The 26,145-nt window shown below is 35.9% G+C and overlaps 1 protein-coding gene and 1 long non-coding RNA gene across 5 annotated transcripts in view; both read right to left on the bottom strand.

Annotated features, from left to right (window-relative positions):
- LOC142225611 (uncharacterized) overlaps nt 1-26,145 on the bottom strand; it is a 318,712-nt gene that overhangs the window by 144,724 nt on the left and 147,843 nt on the right. The gene's annotated exons all lie outside the window — the stretch shown is intronic.
- Mondo (MLX interacting protein mondo) overlaps nt 8,051-26,145 on the bottom strand; it is an 83,621-nt gene continuing 65,526 nt past the window's right edge. For all 4 annotated transcript variants that reach the window (XM_075295400.1, XM_075295399.1, XM_075295402.1 and 1 more), the window contains exons 6-16: nt 24,739-24,871; nt 24,595-24,681; nt 24,440-24,532; nt 23,885-24,386; nt 12,301-13,430; nt 11,737-12,110; nt 11,412-11,654; nt 11,216-11,343; nt 11,026-11,149; nt 8,683-8,812; nt 8,051-8,615 (exon numbers count right to left, since the gene is read on the bottom strand). In XM_075295400.1, coding sequence (XP_075151515.1) covers nt 8,482-8,615; nt 8,683-8,812; nt 11,026-11,149; nt 11,216-11,343; nt 11,412-11,654; nt 11,737-12,110; nt 12,301-13,430; nt 23,885-24,386; nt 24,440-24,532; nt 24,595-24,681; nt 24,739-24,871 — 3,078 coding nt within the window. In that variant the 3' untranslated portion in view covers nt 8,051-8,481. The remainder of the gene's footprint in view (nt 8,616-8,682; nt 8,813-11,025; nt 11,150-11,215; nt 11,344-11,411; nt 11,655-11,736; nt 12,111-12,300; nt 13,431-23,884; nt 24,387-24,439; nt 24,533-24,594; nt 24,682-24,738; nt 24,872-26,145) is intronic.

Here is a 26,145-nt window from a genome sequence, read left to right as displayed (position 1 = left end):
GAAAAGACGGCTTTTGGCGTTAATGGCGGTCTCTGGCAATTCAATGTAATGCCATTCGGGCTCTGCAACGCTCCGGCTACCTTCGAAAGATTGATGGAGCGGGTACTGAAGGGGTTGCACTGGAAGTCGTGCTTGATATACTTGGACGACATCATAGTGATGGGCAAAACGTTTGACGAGCACCTTAAGAACTTGAAAGACGTTATCCAGCAATTGTCAGCCGCTGGTCTACGCCTTAACGCAAAGAAATGCTCCCTTTTCCAGCGGGAAGTTAAATACCTGGGTCATCATGTGACTGCAGAGGGCATATCCACCGATGAAGACAAAATCCAAGCTGTCAGAGATTGGCCACGACCCCGAAATCTCCACGAATTAAGAAGTTTCCTTGGGTTATGTACATATTACCGACGATTCGTCCCAAACTTCGCCAGCATCGCCGCTAGTCTCCATAAATTGACGCAAAAAGGTCAGAAGTTCCAGTGGAGCGACGAACAGGAGGATTCATTCCAACATTTAAAAGAACTTTTATGTTCAGCTCCTGTTCTAGCGTATCCTATTCCGGGCGAAAAATTTGTTTTGGATACAGATGCTAGCGCGCATGGTATTGGAGGTGTGCTATCCCAACAGATAGACGGCAAGGAGAAGGTCATCGGATATTTCAGCCGAACGTTGTCCAAGCCCGAAAAGAACTACTGTGTAACGCGACGAGAGCTGCTAGCCGTCATAGAGGGTGTAAAACATTATCATAAATATTTGTATGGACAACACTTCTTGCTCAGGACTGACCACTCAGCTCTACGATGGTTGCTCCAATTCAAGAATCCGGAAGCTCAACTGGCACGTTGGATCGAGAGGCTCCAAAGCTATGATTTCAGTATCGAGCATAGAAAAGGTGGAAAACACGGTAACGCTGACGCTTTGTCACGTCGACCTTGCAGTATAGAATGCAAGCACTGCTCGAAAGCTGAACATAAGGAGGAGATTGTTGATATTCGGCTGTTACACATCGAATCCGGAGTGGACTGGCCAACAGAACAGCGTAAAGATCCCATTTTGAACAAAATTATTTCGGCAAAGGAAGAGAACAAGAAGCCCAGTAAGAAAGACATAGCAGCCCAAAGTCCACTTATGAAATCATACTGGGCTCAATGGGATAGTTTAGTTCTAGTCAATGGATCCCTGCAACGTAAATGGGAAAGCGAAGATGGCAAGAGCAGCCGAAATTTGATCATCGTTCCGGATTCCAAAATAAGAGACGTTTTGGCGGAGTTCCATAATGGTCCCAGTGGAGGTCATCTGGGAATAACCAAAACCGCCGAGAAAGTGAAGCAACGATTCTACTGGGTTGGATGCCAAAAATCAATTGCTGAATGGGTAGCCAATTGCGAGAAGTGCATGAAGGCGAAAGGTCCAACAAGGAAAAGTCGAGGTCCTATGCAAGAGTATAGACCTGGAGCCCCGTTTGAAAGAATAGCAATGGACGTGGCAGGCCCTTTCCCAGTAAGTGATTCTGGAAACCGTTATGTCCTTGTGGTCATGGATTACTTCAGCAAATGGCCGGAGGTGTATGCAATTCCAAACCAAGAGGCAAAAACGATTGTGGATGTGGTCAACAAAAACTGGATATGTCGCTACGGTGTGCCGTCCGAGATTCACTCAGACCAGGGAAGAAATTTTGAATCGGCCATATTCAAAGAGATGTGTGAATCCCTTGGTATCAAGAAAACGAGGACTACGCCATTACATCCACAATCCGATGGCATGGTAGAAAGGTTTAATCGCACCCTGGAGGAACATCTTCGAAAAGTGGTGGACAACGGCCAGAGGGACTGGGACGAGCATATACCAAAGTTTTTGCTGTCCTATAGATCTGCCATTCATGATTCCACCTCTCGAACACCGGCCAATGTTCTATTCGGAACTGAGTTAAAGTTGCCTGGAGATCTGATATTCGGCGCTAAACCTTATGAGCTCGCCATGGAAGAAAACAGAAACGACTTCCCAAACACTTTCGGAGAAGTTCACGAATCAGTGCGCAACAAAATAAAAATGGTCAGCAACAGAATGAAGGCGAGATACGATCGCGCTGTAAATACTGAGGGCTTCCAAGAAGAAGAATTGGTTCTGCTATTTAACCCGCAACGAAAGAAAGGACTGTGTCCCAAACTGCAAACACAGTGGGAAGGCCCATACAAAGTCATCAAGAAGATCAATGATGTTGTATACCGGATTCAGAAGGACGACAGCCCTAGATCAAAGATGAAAGTTGTACATCTGGAACGATTGGCTCCTTACGGAACAGGCTCTGTGCCTGTTCGGGACGAACAGGCTTAAGCGGGAGGCAGTGTTACGAATTTGATAATTATAGATATATGCTTATTTAAATTAGTTTCCGTTAATTTAAAATTTCAAATTGTAACGATACAATTTCGCTATCACTTGTTGGAATCATCTATTCATTTTCTAGTATTTTCCTGAATTTCTTTTATGTTCTTTTGTTTGCTTATCGAAATGTTAGTTCTTACTCTCTCATAGAATAGCAACCCCTTTGCTTTGTTATTCTGCATTCTCATTTCATCTCATTGTCTATTGTCATTGTTGTTGTAGTAATGCGAGCATATATCTATGTGAGTGTGTATGTGTTTGGTAGCCACCAGACGAACAACTTAATGGTCGTAGATCCTTCTAGCATTGTTAAAGAATGTTCTGGCGTTGCCAGAATATTGTAGTGCTACCAGAATGTTCTCGTATTGCCACACCGTCATATATAAAAGCGCTCGCATGCTGCTAACGAGTCAGTCTTAATTAAAGCGTCAAACGAATAACTTCAGTGTGAACGAATTGTAAAGTGTGAAGTCATAGTAAATAAATTGTAGATTGTCGTTATTTAAAAGAACTGTGTTTTAATTGTCGGGTAATTAAAAGCGCCTAAATATAAAAACGTAGCAGTATGTTTGCTTGTCCTAGTGTGGCTGAAATACGTCTCTTTATTAGAAGTTCGTCTAACAGCCTAACCAACATTCAGAGTTGTCAGTCCATTTAATATCGAGCTCGGATGGACATTATTGAACGCCCCTTCGATGTCTGGAAACGCCACGATTGTGTATTCTTTGACAAATAGTGAGCTTTCAATAAAGCTGACTAGTTCATGCAATGCGGTCTCAGTAGACCTGCCCTTCGAGTATGCATGCTGTCGTTTCGAGAGCAAAGTTGAATCCACGCTAGTTCTAAGATACATGTCTATCATCCTCTCCAGGGTCTTAAGTACGAATGAGGATAACCTGATTGGTCGGAAATACTTCGCACTCGAGTGAGAGACTTTTCCCGCTTTAGGTATGAAGACGACTTTTGTTTCTCTCCACTTTATATATCACCGTCAACCAGGGGATAATTCTTTCAGCCACTGCTTGTAACTTCGCCGGAGTAATTCCATCAGGTCCGGGGGATTTGAATGCTCCAAAGCTATTTAAAGTCCATTTTATTCTAGATTCCGATACAATTTCCTCGATAGGAAACGACCGCTGAGCCACTGTGGCACCGCCAGAACCTGGTTCAACCGTCTGATTTCCAGGAAAATGTGTGTCCAATAGTACCTCCAGCGTCTCCTCACTGGACGTTGTCCAATTGCCCTCCGATGTTTTAATGAAACCTGGAGCGGAGTTGGTGGATGCTAGAACCTTCCGTAGTCTGGAAGCCTCTGACGTATTCTCAATACTGCTGCAGTAATCATTCCAAGAGTTATGCTGAGCATTTGTCAGTTCTTGCTTGTATCCTCTCAGATTCTTCTTGTAAGCGTCCCAATCCTCAGGGGCTCTAGTGGACTTTGCTTTGTTAAAGAGCTTCCTGCAGGATTTGCTCATATTACTTAATTCCGTAGACCACCATGGTGGTCGATTTTTCCCCCTTGGCTTCCCTCTAGGGCATGCAGCTTTCAGTGAGATGTTGAAGGCCTTAGTAATCCGCTCCACTGCATGTCAGGGATTACCTACGGTGCAATTTGTGTATGAAATCTGGCGATGGGCAGCCAATTGAATATGTTTTTGTGGAAATTTCCTCCTTGAGCAGGATTCTGATTGGTTGTGTTTATAGACCTAACAACTCCATTGATATGACGTTTTTCTTTGATATGCTGGATAGTATATTAATTCCTTATAATGATGTTGTAATCTCTGGCGATTTTAACTCTAATATTATAGTCGATAGTAACATCACGGCACCTATGTTGACTTTGGGACTAGTACCAACGAACTCATCCAATCCTACTCACTATACCGATACTAACAGCTCACTCATAGATATTTTTCGTTAGTGAGCCAACCAAGGTTTTGTTGTACGATCAGATTTCTGCATCGTGTTTTTCGAAGCACGATTTGATTTTTATGTCATATCGCTTTCAAGTTCGTAGGAAACAGACAACGTATACCTTTAGGGATTTTAGGAATATTAATTATGTCCATTTGGAAGCATTGGCTTCGTGTGTAAATTGGGATCTAATGAACGGTATGGTATCCGTGGATGACCAACTCTTTTTTCTACAGGATAATGTCAAATGTCTTCAGGACACGTTATTGCCTTTGAAGACAAAGAGGGTCTCTTCGAATTCAAAGCCATGGTTCAACGATGAGGCCCGGATAGCTATAAGGGAACGAGACTTAGCCTTTTCAAGATGGAAACGGTTTAGAACGTCTTCTTTGCGGGAGGAATTTCGTGTGCTTAGGTAACGAGCGAATGTCGTGATAAGACGCGCTAAGACACGTTATTTTTATGACAGATTCTCCTCGGCTCTGGGATCGAAACATAGATGGAGGAAAATACGGGAGATTGGATTAGGCAAGGACTCAGGTAGCGATGACCTTGTTGACGTCGATGAACTTAATCGTAAATTTATTGACATTCCGAACGTTCCGATCGGGCACGATTTTTATGATTTTGACATTGACACATTGGATTTTGGTGCGAATGATAGCGGATTTGAATTTTCATGTATTGATTCAGGCGATGTTGTGCATAGTTTCACCCTTGTGAAATCGAATGCTATGGGCTACGATGGCATTGACCCCCGGTTTCTGAAAATATTATTACCGATCTTATTACCATATATAACAAACTTGTTTAACAGGATTATTTATACGGGTTCATTTCCTACAGCATGGAAACATAGCAAGATCATCCCATTACCGAAGAATTGCAACGAATATAGGCCGATATCTATCTTAAGTTTTCTTTTCAAAGTACTTGAAAAGATTATGTATATGCAGGTATCTGATTATCTCTCTGACAATTCATTGCTCTTTGAGTAGCAATCTGGGTTCCGACCCAATCATAGTTGCATAACTGCCTTGACTGATGTCTCAGAGGACATTAGATGTAACATGGAGAAAAATGAGGTGACGATCCTGGTGTTGCTTGATCACTCTAAAGCATTTGACTCAATTGATCACAAACTTCTTTGCGCCAAACTTCTGAATATTTTTAAGTTTTCGTCTTGTGCGACACGGTTTATTTGGTCTTATTTATGTAATAGAACGCAATCTGTCTGTAGTAATGGGATGGTTTCAGAAGTTTTGTCCATAAATAAAGGGGTTCCACAGGGGTCAATTTTGGGTCCACTACTTTTCTCCATGTACACCAATGATTTACCGTGCAAACTTTCGTTCAGTAGGGTACACTTGTATGCGGATGACGCCCAGTTGTATATTTCGAGCCCAGTTGCGGAACTAGATGATTGTATTTGCAAACTGAACTTTGACTTATCTCAAATATACACTTGGGCGACGGCGAACGGGCTTTGCCTCAATCCTTCGAAATCGAAATACATCGCGATTGGTAGGAGGCTTTCTAGTTCAATACCTTCTTTGGATGTTAGGATCAATAATGAACGCATTTTAAATGTTACGACTGCTAGGAATCTTGGCATTGTTTTTAATAACACCCTCACCTGGTCCAATCACATAAGTGCTGCAATCGGACAGGGTTATTCGAAGCTGAGGACACTTTGGTCGACTCATTGTTACACTCCTCTTAGGGTAAGGTGTCTCTTGGCGAAATGTTATGTGATACCGGGGATTTTATATGGCGTTGAACTTTTTGCAAGCTGCGATTCGGTTAGTAGGCGCAGATTGAATGTATTTTTTAATAACGTTACGCGTTATGTCTATGGATTGAGACGACGCGACTCTGTCACACAATTCTCTCGCACTATATATGGAGTTTCGCTTGATGAACTAATGGCAATTAGGGGCCTTTTATTTCTACACAAGATAATACACTCGGAAGTTCCGGCATACCTGTTCGATAGACTTAGATTTGCTCGTTCTAACAGGGGAAGAACACTTATACCACTGGTGCATCGTACATTGGTCTCTGATTGGCAATTTTTCATATCATCCATACGTCTCTGGAATACACTTCCACATAATATTCAAACAACAAGTGACATTTTGCAATTTAAAAAGATATTATTTGATAATTTTCGCTTACAGCAGAGGATAAATTTCTATTGAATGCTACATTTATTTACTTTTTTATTTCATTTTTGATTAATAATTTCTCGTTTTTTCATATTTGTTCATTTTTTAGTGGTTTATTTTTTTTTTCTATTTATGGTTATTTTTTTTTTGTTTTACCCTATTTCTTACACCTTTCAATTTTATTTACAATAGTGTAATTTTTATATCAATTCAATTTGAATCGTATAGTTTTTTGTTTTAATTTTATTTTTTTTCTTGTTTTAATATAATTTCTTTCAATTTTTTTTGTCTTTTCCATTTTTATATACATATGTTAAATTTTTTTCTTCATGGATTCACAATATCAAATGTAAATTTACCAAAACTTTTATTCTTAGGTATTATAATGTTATTATTTTATATTAAATGGATAATTGTAACATGTAACTGTAATTATAAGAATCTAATATTCTTGTTGTACATGTCATAAATAAAACAATCAATCAATCAATGAAAAAATCAATCAATCAATGACTCAGGATCAGGATGGTTTGCCGGTATCCATGCATGTGCTCTAGGTTTAGCCGGTATGTCTTTTTTATCGACTAACTCCAAAGCGGCTCCTTCCCAAACTTCACCAATTAGAATCAATGCAGCTTTAAAGCAATCCATAGACCTCTGGTCCGCAAAATATATTAACTTATATCGCCCTTGATACCATCCAGCATCTTGTTGTCGAGGACTTTGTCCGGGAAACTTTTTTCGCACCTCTGAGTAGACACCAGACATCGCATTTCCCACTATTTTTGCCTTGGAATCATACCGTCCAATGCTCTTTTATTAATGATAGACATCACAAGGCTGTCTTTTGCAACTGAGGCAAACGATCTTTGATCCCGTTTAGAGGATGGCAGCTCATCCGGTGATCGTTCCCTTTTTCCAGTCTCAAGAATTCATTGAGCCCATTTTAAGGAATCGCTTTGCTTAGCCGACAACGTGCTTGGGTCGACTGATCCTAATTTCTTTAGGATAAACAACGCATTTCTTCATTCCCTGAATCTCTTTCGAGAGGGATTGCCTCCTTTTGATGTCGTCACCTTAGAAAAGGTTCGACTTGCCAAAGTGCCACCGCCAGTCGACCCGTCTACAGGTCGACTATTTGGACCTGACTCTTGGTCGCTGCCCAAATTTATAACTTCAGTCGTTACCCGTCCACTGGGCCCTGAAGTTAGCAACCCAGTGTATGACTTTGAATTTCACTGCATGGTGGTTTATTATTTCCACCACACGTGAAATTCGTAATAAGTACTTATTACGATGAAATACTCCGCTATTAGAAAACACGTCCGTTCAGTTCGAATTCCTGGCAGGGTTACAACTGTTTTCACCAATCATGGGCATACCTCCTTAGTTCATATCATTCAAAGTGTCATTGACTTGGCGCTCATTGGAATTATTTCGCTTCAATATGCCAAATTTCATATCATTTCTATAAGATCAAACATCATATTTTTTTCAAAACCACCCAAACATCTACAAAACATAAAACACCAGCCTTCGACGCACCAATATCCATTCATTCATCAACAAATAATCAATAATTATTTCTTTTTTATTTTTATTATTCTTTTTTAAATTGATTAACTAATTCTACACTTTAGGCACATGATTTGTTTATGGTTTCTTTTTAACTCCCATTCTTAATTTATTGCAAAAATAAACAATTTGTACATTACATATATATTGGTGTGTGGGTACGTGTATGAAATAACAATTACAAAATAAGAAAATATTTGGAAATTCGAAAATAAAAAAAAATAGTTCATCAAGCGAACAAGTTTCAAAACTTATAACTTGTAGTTCTTTACTATTCTATGCACAATATACTACCAATTAAAAAATTAAACAAATCATCGAAGGAAGAAGAAAGCAAAAATATTTTAAAATAAAAACTTAATAAGAAATAATAAATTGTTAACATCAACATGTACATGTTTGTATATACATCGATTTATGTATATTTGTATTGTTCCTATGATCCATGCAAATTCGGATGTTGTCCACCTGTATTGTTCACAGCTTTAACCACTTCATCGCGCAATGTTGATGGCGGATCGGACAAAATATCCGTTTTCATTGATAGATATTTTAATTTATTTGACACAGCTATGGGGAGAGAAATATTTTTGAATAAGACCATATGAGGAGTTATTACATTATATTGGGCACTCACCTGGCCTTAGATCGACGAGAGAACAATGCTGATCAACCCATAGGAAGGCGGTGCGTCTCAATTCATCTAAACTAGCACTAGAGACCGTTGATGTATATGATGACAATAAAGGCTCCAATATAAGGCCAAGCTGAAAAATTCGCCGTTTTAAGATTTAAATTAAAACAAAACAAGAACACACAATAATTATGGAAATAGCATTTAAAAATGTAATACACAGAAGTAGTGTTAATTTTCAGACAATATTTACTATCTGTGTCAGGGCTGTGGAGTCGGAACCGGAGTCGGAGTCTTGGAAGATTTTGTTGGAGTCGGAGTCGTAGAAATTTTGCTCGACTCCGGCGAAACAAAATTTGAAAAAACCCTTCATATCTTTCTAACTAAAGAAATATTTCGACAAATTAGATTCCATTAGGGGTGACAATCAAACAACGAAGTACTGGATTACAGGCCATTCAAAGTGTATTTATACGGGTGAAATTTCACGGTGATGTAAAAATTAGGTTTGACTAGAATATGGGCTGCATTGGTCAATTGCATTGTCAATTTTTAACGTATTAAAATATCAATTTTTGACCCTATATACTCATGATAAAGGTACAATTTTAAGGCAATATAACAGTAGAACCTAACGTTCTGAATTTTTGGCAGGCATGTCGAGTTCGAAGATAGGTCATATCGGACAATTTTGTGATACAGCAACACGTTTAAACTCAACCGTCGGCCCAGATTTTGAGATATCCCTACATAATTACTTGAGAAATATACACCCGATGTCTTTGGAAGCTGTAATTTTAAATTAAACCACTGCCGGTCTTTTGGGAGGAAGTTTGTCTCATCAAAGCCACTCGAAATTCTTTACATTAAATTAATGGCCTGTAATGTCCATAACTGATAGACCATTTATAAATCGATGTTTCACCATTTTATTTCTATAGAAACAATATTCGTAACTGCCCAGCTATTCCTGTCATATGTTGTATGGTAGTTGTTATTTAAAAGTTCGCCCGACCTAATTTTTGGCAGTTTATGTTTGTTTTATATATCCGACACATTACATTTTTTAACATCTAAACATTCTATCTGATTAGTCCGACATTTTGATTTTATTATTATTTTGCTTTTGTATGTAAATTTATTTTTTATAAAATGCTTATATAGACCAATACCAGGATTTTGCTTCTAAAACTTCTGGAAGCATAATTATTTTTTGAAATTTTGTGTTTTTATAAATACATATTCTGTTGTTATCTACCCATATTTTGATGTGGTCTCTAAAGAGTCTTGTGTCGTATTTTAATTTATTGATCTGAAATTAAAATGTAGAGTTCTTTACATCCCAAAAATGCTGAGGTTTGTCGTCGAGTCATATCAACATTTAAAATTAGAGTTCTTTTGGGCATATAAAGACATATGGCAAAATAGAATACTTATATCGGTCTATTTTTGGAACCTTAAAAATACAATTGGAATACTGTTAAAATGAGATTTTGTTTAGTATGTACGAACTCAAAATAGTGATAATAGAACATGGCTAAAAATGACTTAGACCACTTTAGACCGAACAAAGCTTTTTGCCCTTTTTGGATTGAACTTTTTTTTTTAAAACCTGTGTCTGTGTCTAAGGCTAAGTACAATATTAACCATAACTTTTGATAGAAATGTCCAATAAATTGGGAATTTTTACAGTATGCGATTCATATCAATCCGTATAAAAAACAGTGAACTCCATCAAAACATGCTAAGTCGACTTAGCGTACTCTGGAATGAGGGCATCGATATGTTAGTCATCATAACTCACCGCAATATAATGCAACGTGTAATGACACTTTTACTACTGGTAATGCAAATTGTAATAATATGTGGTTACCTAATTTTTGATGGGTGTATAAACATTTGTGGTCATGTTTCATTTTCTCTTTGGACCTTTCATTCATTGGGGCGTTATTTTGTGAAGCCCTTGGTGTTATATATTACGTTCATATCACAGCTGTTTGGATTGACGTTTTGTAGTATTATGTTCAGTTGCATAAGTAACTGAGTTAGCTAAGAATTTCTATTATGGCACCAACATCAGGTTTAACTTCCCGTCGGAGTAAAAAATTTTCAAATTGTAAAACTTAAATAAGAGAATTTTCAGTTTTTTTTGTATTTATTCATCCAAATGAACTTCCAAAGCATAACATCCAAAAGAATGCAAAGAATCCGAAAACGAAGTACTTCTCTACCACAAGCCCATGTAAAATTCATTGGTGATAATTCAAACTTGTATGTATGTATGTGTGTAAGTATCAATATAGGGTATAAATATTGGTTTTTCCAAAATTTTATTGTTGTACTTACAATCCAAAATTTCCAATTTTCCTGTGTTCGAGTTCGTACATATTGTTCAAACAATTGTCTGACATGTTCTGTTCCTTGCCTGGTAACGGGTGCTCCATTTGCTGGTAAAATTGAATGAAGATGCCTGTCCAAAGGGGAAAAACTTAAGTACAAATCGAGAGAGCAGTCTACTTTTTCGGTGTATACTCACGTTAATGAATTATTCAAGGCATCACGCTCCATACGCAGGGCATCCATACGTTCCTTTAGGGTATTACGTTCATTACGTAAATGTTTGATATGTTCAGCTCCTTTCTGAAGCATAGCAGCCTTACTTAACTGTGAAATAAAATGTTGTTCATTTGAGGTAAAACAATATCAATCAATGAGCTGCATGCTCTAATAACCTTAGCATTATTCTGTTGTAGTTGTGGTATTAGATCGTGCAATTGATCAAATCCATTTTTTATGTTGTACCGTCGTTTTTGTTCGGCATGAATATGCCCGGCTCGCCGTTGGCTATCACGAGGATATTTCAAACTGTGCGTTGGTGATAGAGGAGAATCTTGATCGTGAAACGATTCTGGTGATCGGCTAAGATTGGTTGAACAACTGTTGTGGGTACCGGCTGTTAGGGGAAAGCTTAAGACCTATCGCAATAAAAGAATTTAGCAATTATTAAAACAGTTGATCTGACTTTGTTTAACAATTTCTCACTTTCTTCTAACTTACTTTAGTGGTTGGTGGACTACTAAGCATCGATGCTACTATCGGTGTAGGCAATGAAGTGGATTTCTTTGGTGATTTATGTACAGTTTGTAATTGTTGTATTTGCTGTTGAACGAGTTGACTATTCGGTTGCTGTTGAATTATTGCCGTGGCACTACTGACTACTCCCAACGGTGATGGAGGAGAATGCATCGGCTGTTGAGCTGATGAAACACATACAGTTTTCTTCGGTCCATTTGTGGTGTTAACATGGTTTTGTACGTTAATTTGTTGGTTTGTAGGCAATGACAACGCAGGCTGATTTACGTTGGTCGGTACGGTCGATATGGCACTTGTGGAAACACTCTGTTGCTTTCCTAATGTTGACATACGGGAATCTATAAATTATTGAGAATACCATTTAGCAACATTAGAGCAGTTAGATTATAATTCAAAACACGACAGGAAATCATGATGAAGCTAAATAGTTTGATTGCCAAATTAGTAAAAATAAATGGTCCTTCGTAAGCCCACGTCATTCATGTTTTTAGCCACGCAAATATCTTTAGTAAATTTACTGCTACTTACTTGTGGTCAGAAGTTGCGCCAATGTGGTATTTAACATAGGGTCACTGGTAGCACTTTGCAATTGAGTGTTAAAGTTGAGACCAAGATAGCCGGCATTCGCGCCTATCCCACCCGATCCACTAGTGGTAACGCCAAGTACATTTGAACCTGGCGTCGAAGATGACGGCGATTGGATCATATGTTGGTGTATTGAATTACTCCTAGAGCGGGTCTTACCCGCTTTGGACATATGACTTTTAGGCACGGCAAAATTTCCCTCATGTTGTGTTAAGCGAGGATCTAACTTTTGCAATGTGACATTTAAAGGTAAACTGTTTGATCGATAAATTTCTTTCGGTACTATGGTGTTGGCTGGAACAGACGATTGTATTATCTGATGATGCTGCTGGTTGGACAAAATATTTTGAAGACTACTCTGCTGTTGGGTCACGTTAAGTTGAGGAGGTAGTATACGTTGACTAGATTGCTGTTGTTGTTGCATTGCAGATGATGTTTGCATTGCATTGGTTAGGGAAGGCAAATGTACACCAAAAGTTGGTGGCAATGATTGTGCGTGTAATGTTGCCCCAGGCGCATTACCAGGAATATCCGATTGCTGCTGCACAAAAATCTGACTATTGTTAATCCCCGATCCTCGCACATTTATGTATGTACCAGTTGATGCAGATTTCTTAAAGTTCCCAATATGAGTATAAGGTTTATACTGGTTGCTTCCAATAAAGCCTTCAGAGTTCTGGGCTAAATTATACATACTACGAATATCTGTAGGAGGCACTTCGACTTTAATGCTTGACGATTGAGTTTCCATACCAAAAGATCCCGTATTAATTGTAGAATTTGAATTCATGGAACCACTCGCTATCAAACCGCTAGAGACGCTTTCAGTCGATGTGGCGAAATTCGTAGAAGTATTCAATAAATTCGTATTGTAATGCTGGGGCGACTGCGTGAAAGTGTTGGTAGAAGTTTGAAGGGGTTGTTGAGAGGCTGTTTGGTACACTGAAGCTTGTAACTGTAGATTATTATTGGACATACTAGACAACATTTTTTGATGTTCAGCCAACATTTGTTGATAGATGCTAGTCTGATGTGAAGTTGGCTGAGCTTTGTCATAGTTATGTGGTTCGCGCCTGAAAGAAAAAATGAGAGGTGATTCTTAAATGTAACTCAAAACTTTGGTCGAACAAACAGCAGAAAATTTCCATCATTTTACTGTGCTTTTCGAATTTGGTCAGTTATGTGTGTACCAGAGAACTGCAATCGGTGGCTTTCTTGCCCACAAAATGTCGGTGGCAGCGAGTAAGATACCAATTACCGTGCGATCTCTTACATTCATACAAATGTAAGAAAACACCACCAGTATATACCCATGTTCGTTTGCAGTGTTTTGCGGTGTTAAACCAATCGGCATCGTAGCAATGCTCGGTAAACAAAAAACGAGTGTGGTAGTATACATACACTTAAGTGTGATTGCACTCAACAACAACAACTACCAGCAGTTGGCATCATAGATTATATATAGATGATCCATTTCTCTCTGAGAAAAAATGTGTCAGTTTCAAAAAATAATTTTCTGATATTTCGTTTTGATTTTTTCGTAAAGGGCCAGTCCCAAACATTAATTTTCCGGCATTTGCTTTTGTGTTGTTCGTAAAGAGCAATGCTGCTCGAAGTTAAATTTCGTATTTTCACGGTTTTGGTTACAATTTTTTGTTCAAATATGAACTTTTAACATATTAATTTATTTATAAATCCTCTGGTGCGTCGTAAACATTCTAATTTTGGCAAACTACAAAAAGGAAAACGAAAGAGAATGTAAGCGTGCTCTTATTTTCTTCGTTTATTTTTAATCTTCGGAACTGTCAAACATCTTTTGACACCGATTGATCATCTATATTCTATATTATTATATTATATTCTATAATTATTAATATTATAGCTTAATAGAATTGAGGAGTACCAAAGAAGAGAATACCAAACTGCTGAGATATGAGGTAACCAATTTTAGTGATTGTTTTATTATGTTGTTTTCGAGTGGTTGAAATTCATTTTACCAATTGGCGTTTTAAGATTTCAAATATTGGTAAATACACTGGTCGGTTTCGGTAGATCGCAGCCGTTCTCTATAATCAGCAATCATGTAAATCTACATGAAATAAATATGTGGATTTTCTTTGCAGTTACTTTGTTTTCAATTCTTTTGCACCTTTTCAGTTTTTTTGAGTTGTTTTTTTTTTTTTTTTTTGTAATATTGTTTTGCTATTATTTGCTCAAAAACGATACACCGCATAATTAAATGGTGGAATAACAATAAATTGAAAATTATATATCTCATACTGAGGATCCCATATTCCAGAATTGGTATGGCATGAATGGTAAAAAGTCAAATGCTAATGTAAGAATCCGAGAACCCCTTCGCCCAGTGCTTTATAGAACTCTCGACGCCAAAGGTCATTTTACCATCGTACTAATATGACTATTCAAATTTAGTTTCTGACCCAAATACCTACCAATCTATAGAAAAACAAGGATCAGGCTAGTTTTAGACCGCTCAGAAGTTATCTTGCATTCTCAGTAGCACAAAGAGTATCAGAAATGCAAACTTAACAATAAGAAAACAAATTGGGATAATTTTCGCTACCTAGTTTTTTTTTTTTTTTTTTTTTTTTTTGTATCTTTATTGTGCAAATTACAAAACATTAATACATTTCGTCTCTGCGCCATTAGGCATTTTAGAGACTGTTCATAAAGTATATATTAACAATTTAATAAAGATATACATAATATTATTTAAATTCCATTTTATATAAATACAATAATTAATAATATTTTATCTCCATTTACATTATACCAGAAGCTCTTCAATTCGTTCTAGTAAATATTTCTTCAAAGTAATTTTGTACAAAGATAGATGTTCAATTTCTTTAATATATGGGGGCAGCAAATTATATTGCTGCGTACCTACATGATCAATACGTTGTTTTGTGGTTTCAGATTGACAATAAGCTATTTTTAAATTATTTCTATTACGGGTATTTACCGATAGCTGATTTCTCACAAAGTGTATGGTGTGATGTCCGATATTATGTAAGCTTTTATAAATATAGATCATTGATTGAAGTTTATGAATTCCATATATAGGCAAAATTGTGGGGAAAAATTCCTGATATAAGTCCAAAGTGGAATGAGAAATTCTCAAATTTGCTACGATTTTCAGAGCTTTATTCTGAAGCCGTTGAAGAGATTTCAACTCAGCTGATTTTTTCCAACCATAAATTATAGGCAAGTAACTATAATGACTTTGAATCAAGGCCTGAAAAATTAAGAGTTTAGTTTTCATATCGAACCTGTGTTGAAACTTGTATAGTAATCCAAGTGCTGGTGATATTTTAGATTTAAGGTAATGTATATGACTATCCCACGAAAGGTTCCCTTGTAAATGTAAACCTAAATATCGTACGGTGTGAACTTCCTGTATCTCACTTCCATCAATATGAATACTAAATCGATTGCTGAATTTAAAACGAGGTTTAAATCTGATAAGTTGAGTCTTGTCGGAGTTCAGATAGAGCTTATTAAGGCGAATAAACTCTAAAATCAATGACGCATCTCTTTCTATATGAAGCTTTACCGCTGTTTCATTTTTATAGGGATAAATAAGACAAATGTCATCCGCGTAAATAAATATCCTCCCATCCAATGTTAGATCCCTCAAATCGTTTATATAAATAGAAAACAGTAGCGGCCCTAAAACACTACCTTGAGGTACTCCATACCTGACATCTCTCAGTGAACTTTTCTGCCCTTTCAGCTGTACAAACTGTTTCCTGTTAGTTAAATAATTTTTCAATAGCATCAGTCCATTACCACAAATTCCATAAGATTCGAGTTTCCTTATCAAAATATTGTGATCGACAAGATCAAAGGCTTTCGATAAATCATAAAATACCCCAATAACCACCCGATGACCCTCATCTAATCCCTTGCAAATACTGGTATGCACATTTATAACAGCCTCCTCCGTCCCACATGCTTTCCGAAAGCCATATTGGTAATCATTCAATAAATGATTATCCATAAAATACCTATACAGTTGACTATGTATTACACGCTCGAAAACAGTGTCAATAACTGGCAGAATTGAAATGGGTCGGAAATCTTCTAACGCAGCAGCGTCACTTTTTTTAGGTATTGGTACCACTTTATGTACTTTAAGGATTTGTGGATATATTGAGGTTCTCACCATGTCATTAAAAATCCTCACTAAATATGGAGTTATTATAGTAGCACAAGATAACAGCGTCTTCGGATATATCCCATCATGCCCACAACTCTTAGAAGGTAATAAGTTACTAATAATGTCCTCTATTTCCTCATTAGACGTGTAACTAATACGAAAACGTGTGTTATATGTACCCAATGTTCCTAAGCCATTAATATCATCATTCGGGTGCTCGTCAATTCTTGACTTCACCCTCCGAATTGAATCCACAAAATAATTATTCAAAGTTTCACTCTTAAGTTTATCACATTTAACTACTTTTCCATACCTGTCATTTATACATATCTCTCTATCCTTAACTCTTCCAAGTGATCTGTTCAAGAAGCCCCATGACTTTTTAGGATCATTCCTCAAATTCGTTAAAGTATCAGCATAATAGTTGTTCATTGAATTTTTATAAGCAATTTTAATCACTCTACTGATGCTCTTCAAATATAAGTTTATATTTGAATGCGGATTCTTCCTACGAAGCTTCAAAAGACGATCTTTGTACGCCAGAAGTTTCTTAAGATTTCCATTGACCCATGGAGCTATGCTGCTCCTCAAATCATAAATCTTCGTTTTATTCACAGTTGAAATGTTAATCGCTTCGTCCAAACAAGCTGTTAAACAAGAAGTATCAATTGAAGGATCACCTGTGTATTGTAAATCCCGAATTTTATCTATTAGGACATTGTTCAACTTCTCATAATCACAAACCATATAACTATCACTCACAACTTCACAACTCTTAACCCCGAAGGCTATCCTACAAGAAATTATATTGTGATCGGATAGTTCACACTCAATTGAGTCTATAAAAAAAGGTTTATAAATGTTGCTGTACACGTGATCAATTGATGATTTACTTTGTGGCCTAGTAACAAGATCATGACAGTTCTTATAGTCAAAATTCATCAAAAGATTCAATAGCTCCGCAGATATGTTAGGCTCTAGAATATCAATATTGGCATCACCAACAATTACACACGGATACCTGCCATATCTCTCTAACATAATCTCTAGAAACGACAGAAAATTGCTCGTGGTACACCTTGGGGACTTATAAAAAGATATGAATATTAAGGGTCTTCCATTAACCTTTATATCATTAAACTTCATTGCAATAGAAACTATAAAATTCTCGCTTCGAATTTCCTCCACACTAAATGAATACAAATTTCGAACATAAATTGACGTCCCACCATAAGAGTCAAATCGACAACAATGAACTGGTTTATAGCCAGGTATATCATATATTTGGACAATATCTTTATGAAACCATGTTTCTTGAACTGCAATAAGAAGTGGTAGCTTTGGCAATTCCGAAAGCAAATTTTTAAATTTGTTAAATTTTGAAATTGATGACATGCTTCTGATATTTACAGATAACAAATGGAAATCATTGGATTTCAAATTAGCAAAAATGTTTTTAAATAATTGAAAAGAATTCATGTATTGATTATTATTCATTATAGAAATATTTTTTTAGTAATAATAATAGTACATACTAATTAATACATTATATAATAAAATATAACATATTTACGTTGGAGATACATAGGAATTATCATCTGATTCATCTGCTTCAACTGGTATGAGCTGTTTTGATTGCCTTTTGTTTTGATGAACTGATGCTTGCAACAATAGATTATCTACTTCTTCCATGTTTTTTACTAGTCTCGGTTTCGATAATTCAGTCATCTTAACAAAAACTCTGCCATCTTTAGCATAAACTGCACGATAACCAACATTTTTTAAAGTCTTTGCATAATTCAAAAGTGTCATTGTCTCCTTGCTTAGATAATCGTGTACAAATATTTTCTTAGTGTCATCCTTCTCGTTCAATTTACTTTTAATCATCATAAGCTTTTCCTTTGATTTTTTTGAATTAAACTTTACTACAATGGACTTTTTATCATTTTTAGCGCTTTTATTTTTCAAATAGTAGGCATCACCAATGCTCTCTTTACACACATCAACACCAACATCGCTCGCCAACTTCAATACCGCAGCCTCAGCTGAGACATCATCAGCTGTTTGTATACCAGTTATAACACAATCGTACTTTACTCTCTGATCATTTAAAAACCGTATTGATTCTTGCAGCTCGCTCACTTTTCCTTTCAATGCCTTGTTCTCTTTCTGCATTACCTCCAATTTCTTCTTGTTCTCAGCTACTCCTTTCAAAACTTCATCAAATTTACTAGACATAAAATTCATAGCATCAGTCAAATTATCCAGTTGATCAAGTTTTTTTAACCTCATGTTGATGACATCCAATTGAGCTTCAAACGAAGTGTTGTTATTCGCTATGTTATTCGATGTGTTGTTTGTGTTTTCACATACATGGCAAACATATTCTTCGTTGTCATTTTTACAAAAGTAATCAAATTGACTTTTGGTCAAAGCAGTACACCGAGCATGATACTGTTCGGTGCATTTATCACACTCTATGCTATTATCATTTTCTTTTACTTCTTTTTTGCACTGACCACAAAAAATTCGATTTTTAAGGCTTCGTCGCGATGTCATTTTATTCAATTCAGGTTCTATTGATTGTACTGAATTAAATAACGATATTTTAATGTCAATAGCCAGGCAAATGAATTAAATATTATTAATTATATTTTTACTTTGCGGAGATAATAACAAAACACAACTTTAAAAGACCAATGTTGCCAACTTTTAGTTAGTAATACCATAAACAAAAATCTACCGCTGAGAACAGAAAATGACATAACAGGAGGCGTAGAGCATCTTATATAAGTGCGCCATGAAACTCCACACAAGGAACATTTTTGTAAACCCTCCAAAAGTGTCATATTGTGTGTTAAGGAAACTATCGGAAAAGATAAAGGAAAAAAATGGAAACAAACAAAACTACCCGAAGATAAACGCAAACTGAATAAAGCAAGCTTCGAACTTAAACAATAACCGAAAATTTTAAATGATAAAAAGATTCAAAAAGAAATTAATAACCTAGGTCCAACAATGGTAACAGATTTTTCTTTATGGAAAATTACTAGAAATATACAAAAACAACACAAAACAAATTATCCCATCCGAAAACCGGACAACACATGGACCAAAAACAACTTAGAAAAAGCCAGAACTTTTGCGAATCACTTATATAATGTGTTTTTTCCCAATAGTATTGAAGAAACACCATATTATATCCAATCTTACCTAAATGAAACACACCAGCTTGAATTACCTATTAAGAAATTCGCAAAAAAAGAAGTTTTACAAGCAATAGTCTTTAAAGCACCAGGTTATGATTTAATCACTCCTAAAATACTGAAGGAACTACCAACTGAAGACATAAGCTGAGTACTATGTTCAGTTTTCAAGCTGAAAACCAGCTTATTTTCACGGTTACTTTTTTTAATCAATCAATTTCGAAATATTAAATGGATCGCAATCAATACATTGGATCTTTTCCATCCATAATTTTAAGAGACTTGATAAAAATGTTATCGTCTTCATATATATTTTTGCACTTTTAATTTAGTGTTTTGGTGAAAAACTCGAACATAGTACTCACCTATAGACTGTATCACTTTTATCTTTAATGCTTGTCTACTCGAAATTTTATACCTCCACAATGGAAATTAGCACAAATTATGATACAAAAACCTGGAAAACCTGAAATCAAGTAAAGTCGTATCGATCAATAAGCCAACTACCCATACTATCGAAGCTACTAGAAACACTTTTTATTAGCAGGTTAATGCCTATTATTGAAACTGAACATATTATTCCAAATCGTCAATTTGGTTTCAGGAAAAAAACATGGAACCATAGAACAAATACATCGCCTTGTCGAGACAACCAATACGGCTCTTGAATCCAAAAGCTATTGCACCTCAGCTTTTTTAGATATTTCCCAGCAGGAATTTGACAAAGTTTGGCACGATGGGTTGTTGTAGAAAATCAAGAAACTTCTTCCAATAAATTTAATAAATCGTACCTAGAAAATAGACTGTTTTATGTTCATGAATCTGGCGAAATGAGTGACTTGAAGCGTATAAGAGCTGGTGTCCCCCAAGGTAGTGTAATGGGCCCAATCCTATATCTTTTATTCACATCTGACCTTCCCCACACACCAAAAACTCCCAGTCAGAAATTTACGATGGTTATAAATATTGAGCGTTGTAACAGCGTTGGAAGCCAACGTTGAAACAACGCTTGCTAAACAAATTAATTGACGGTTTTTAAATAGTAAATTTTCCATAAAATTGTCGTTGAAAATGCATGTTCCATCAATGTCCAATGGTTTTTAATGAGTAATGGATGTATTATTGTTGATATGAATTGATTTATAATAGGATAATGTTCCTTTATCATATAAAGTGAATATGTACATTAACAGTGAAACAACTAGGAACAACAATTTTGGTTAATTTTACAAATGAGGCAATTGTAGAAAGTTTTAACTAAACTAAACGCTGACATCACGCCAAAACCCAAATATAAGTACTTATTTATCGACTAATTGAAGAAATTTTGTTAGACATAATTACTTTTTTTCACAAAAATTTTGTCAAAATCCTATCTCTATAGAAAATTTTGTCCAAATTTTATTTCTATAGAAAATTTTGTCAAGATTTTATTTCTATAGACAATTTTGTCAACATTTTACTTCTATGGAAAATTTTGTGAAAATTTTATTTCTATTTATAAATTACCTCTTAGTTGGAGAGGAATATTTTGCAAAATCTACCAAAACATTGAACATCCTACAAGTCTATCAAGCAGTCAAAAATTTACAATTTTTGCTAGAATTCTACCAATTGTGGCAACCGTGTTCCAAATACACCAGTGTGAGACAGGGAGACGGACATTGCAAAATCGATTCAATCTAATTCTAGGTTAGGTTATCTTAGGTGGCAGCCCGATGTATCAGGCTCACTTAGACTATTCAGTCCATTGTGTTACCACAGTGGGGAACTTCTCTCTTATCACTGAGTGCTGCTCAATTCTATGTTAGGCTCAACGACAAGGGACCTCCTTTTTATAGCCGAGTCCGAACGGCGTTACACATTGCAGTGAAACAACTTAGAGAAGTTTTGAAACACTCAGAAATGTCACCAGCATTACCGAGTTGGGATTATCCAACGCTGAAAAAAAAAACATTTTGGTGTTTGGTCGAATCTGGTTTGGAACCCAAGACCCTGTGTATGCAAGGCGGGCAGAAATAACATTTTGACAATATTTTCTATAGAAATAACATTTTGGCAAAATTTTCTATAGAAATAAAATTTTGACAAAATCTTCTAGAAACAATTGGAAAGACGTATGAAATTTTGTTTTTCAGTGCTTTTTAATGATTGTAAAAACCATCGATACACCGTATAACGATGTTATCATTTTGGGGTTGTCAAATCGTTCGTTAAACCATCGGAAAAGCGTATAAAATATTGTTTTCATAACACTTTGAAAATGTTGTTAAATACAATCGATACACCGTGGAATGATGTTATCATTTTGGGGTTGTAACAACGCTTTTTCCCACCGTGTATCAACCGTTCACAACGCTTTTACAACGCTTTTCCGATGGTTTTTTCTGACTGGGCTGCTGTTATTCGAACATTTGCTGACGACACAGCTGTTTTAGCCAAAAAAACTATACTGTTCAAGTAATTTGCTGCAAAACTTTTTGAATACACTGTCAATGTGGTTAAAATGCTGGCGCATTAAAGCAGATGAATCAAAATCTACTCACTTACACTTAATCACGGAAATTGTCCCCCAGTTTACATGAATCAAATAGAGCTTCCTAAGAAGGATGAAGTGAAATACTTTCGAAGAAGAGCACTACAAGATCTTATATAATCTTGATATTTATTCTATCCTGTCTTCACTATATCAATAAATGATTTTTGTTTTTCTCGATACTAGAGGTGTGTACGTGACACGAAATTGTCGTCACTCACGAAAATTTTCGTGAGTCGTGAGTCACGCTCATGACAACAACGTGAGTGTGCGTGAGCGTGATTAACAAACCAAAATGTCGTGCGTGAGCGTGAGTCACGAAAATAATATCTTCGTGAGTGTAGAATGAGTAAAGAATTACACTCACGAAAATATTCCTGCTCACCAACATAAAATTCAATTACAATTTTAGTGACACCTGGGATGTTAAGAGTTTAATAACACTCTCGATTTTAATAATGCTCATGTTTTCAGACACTTCTGTAAGGTAAATTAATCATGAAATTATTCGTGAGTCACGATATTTTTCGTGAGTCACGGTATTTTTCGTGAGTCACGACGTTTTCGTGCGTGAGTACAAATTTTCTTTTCGTGAATGAGCGTGAGTCCTACCAAAAAATATCGTGCGTGAGTATGATTTTTCAGTCGTGAGTGTGCGTGTGCGTGAGTAAACTATTACTCACACCTCTACTCCATACATAAGCAAATGTGGGCTCACCATTGGGTGAGAACCATGTTATATATAATATGAAAATAACATCCAGATTAATGTAAATATCAAAATAGTGATAGTACGCATTAATAAAAATGAGTTAAGAAAAAGAAGAAGTTATAGTATAGTCTATCGAATGGCGTACTGTGCATATCGTCTTCAAAGATTAAAAAAAAGCTTTTAACTCTATAAAAATATGACCAATATGCACGCAGAGAAGGAATATGATCACCTCAAACATGTTTCAAGAGCAAAATGTTATTTTTGTATGGTGACCATGTAACATGTTTGTCACTAAAATGTTATTTTCTCGTCAAATATAACCTGCTTGCCGAAATCAGATACATGATTTCCGAGAAAATAACATGGTTGCGAAAACCTTGCTACATGGTCACCACCCAAAAATAACATTTTGCTCTTAAAACATGTCTGAGGTGATCATATTCCTTCTCTGGGTGTGGGATGCCTTTGTGCACAAAGGGGTTCCGATGAAAATAGCGCATGTGATCAAAGCTATGTTCGCAAAAGCCAAGCTACTGGTACGTCACAAAGGAACAATCAGTGAGGCATTTTTCTCAAACGTTGCAGTAAAACAAGGCTGCCCCCCTTCGCCATTACTTTTTGCCGTAATTCTCGATAACACTATGCTAAAGATGCCTCAACAGAAAATAGGGATAGCATGAGGCATGCACAGACATCATGAATATTTAGCGTACGCGCATGACTTCTGTCTACTATCCCACAAACAGTCTGACATGCCGGATAAGCTAAATGACCTCGTTGACATGTCAAAACAAAACATGGACGTGAACATTAGCAAAACATTTTCAATGTGTGTAAACCAATTTAAGCCTGCTTATTGTTAAAAAATTTAGCACAATTGAATCACATACCTAAACGGACGCTGGGAACTTTTCGATATTCGGCCCTTCTTCACTGGGAAATCATTGCCGGTACTATTGTTTTGCCTTCCCAAAATATTACTGCTGGTTGTGAGTGAATTTGTATTCTCCATTACAACTAAAGAATTTCCAATTCTCCCACTAATACTTCCAGCATTATCATAGGATTCCATTTGTTGTTGTGCTGGTTGACGGTTTGTCTGAGGCATCATCAATGTGTTGGGATTTTGAGAAGTGTTACTCATAATTGCATCTCCACTAGGTACACTCTGAAGATTAGACTGATTTGTGCGGTTGGCGGGTACAGAAAGCATTGACAAATTGTTATTATTGCCACGTGCCGCAAACTGCTGTTCGAGATCTGTGTATTGCAGGGCGTTCATTGGTGTATTCAATTCTATCATGTTAGAATCTTCGCTAACATTTGCCATGGGACCAACTGCATTAGAAGTGGATACCTCCATCATGTTACCGGAGTCCATTTGTTCGGTCCCTATGGTAACCAAGTAAAACAAAGAAAGTTTCATACTTATTTCAAGGACTCACCCATAATCGATGAAAATCCATAGTCAACATTTTTAATCATTTCATCAGAGCCTTCCTCAGGCACTGGTGGCAAACGAGAATTTTGTAATAACTCTAAAATATAATAAAAATGCCATTGTTGAATAATAAACGGATATATGGCAAAGGAGACTTACCAACAAATGTTAAATCAATGTCATCCAAATTTGGCTGCAACGGTCCTAAGCTGGGCTGTATAAAGTCGGCAATACCAGCCCCACGAGCTGTAATATTCGGCCTATATAATTACGAGTTAAATGAATACGTACTCAATTTATTACCAATTTCTCTGGAATCCGGAAATGGAAAAGGGCCATTAATTGCTGAAAATAATGTATCACTAGTCCAGTCATCTGATAGCATCAGATTTTTATCATTTAAAGGGGACCATTCCAAAAAATCAAATTCGCTTTTCTGTGGACAAGAAAAGTTTTAACAGACTGCATATAATGGATATGGCACATTCGTATATGATGTTTGAGGATAACAAACCTTATTGAAGGAATTTGATAATCTAATCCCACATTTATATTCAATCAATTTGAGACAATTCTATTGACGCAGAAAAATATAACCACTATTTTTTCAAAGTAATCAATTAAAATGTTTAATGGATCAAGAAATTTATTAATCAAACACAAAATTGAAAATTGAATCAATTATATTTTTGATTGTATCAGTAAGGTTTTAAATTTACTTCAATAATTTATTAATTTCGTTATGTAGTCGGTCTAATAAAAATAACAGTTATTTTAAAATTTCATGAGTGGTGCATTTCGATTTTCGCATTTTTCGTTTATGTTGGTATACATGTCTGTCATATATGTATGTATTTTGGTAATGTTAGTGATTTTCAATTTTCAGTTTCTTTGTGACAGATAAATTGTAGTTTAGTTGTGTTTTGGTGTGCTCATTCGACCACAATCGAAGATTGTTGCTGATGATATTGGCATATGCTTCCAAGCCGTAATAAATCATATGTATTTGGAAAATTAATATATTCATTTCTAATAAGAATATATTAATATTCCAATCAGATAGATTTCGGACAAATGAGTTTCAGTTGCATTGAAGTTTCATAAAGTCAATTTGGTTCTAACGTAAGCGATCGTACATGCTTGGATGCATATATTGAAAAATGTCTAATATCTTTTACTTCTATTGGGTAAATCATCACCTCATTACACTTCCAAAATCCACTTTAACTACACTGAAAAAAAAAAACAGTGAAACCACCAGGAAGAAAATTTTAACTAAACAGTAATACAAACGCTGACATCACGCCGATATCACATAAGTAAGTAAATATTTTTCGACAAATTCAAGAAAATATATTAGACATAGTTAATTTTTTTCACTTGTTTAAGAGAATTTTGTAGTTTGAAAAAGAAAATTGGAGTTCAAAATTGCAAGAATGTCTTTAGTGCCATACGAAGTTCAAGATGGACGCATTTGTTGTAAAATTTACAAATTTAAAGAAATAAAAAACTATTTTGTGAGAAGTACGAATTTAGTAAATCTTTATGCTTTATTTGTGTATAATTTTTTTCCAGTTTTTTTAGTTCATTTAATCTTTTAGAGTAAAGGAAATTTTCTCCAAACATAGTAATTCCATGAACTAAAATAAGGTTAAGTTTGCTTTAGTGAAATAGAGGGTTCACTTTTTTTGAGTGTATTTTCAACTGTCA

Source organism: Haematobia irritans, chromosome 2, assembly GCF_050003625.1.
Source record: "Haematobia irritans isolate KBUSLIRL chromosome 2, ASM5000362v1, whole genome shotgun sequence".
NCBI classification, from domain to species: domain Eukaryota; kingdom Metazoa; phylum Arthropoda; class Insecta; order Diptera; family Muscidae; genus Haematobia; species Haematobia irritans.
This window is presented reverse-complemented; position numbering and strand designations above follow the sequence as displayed.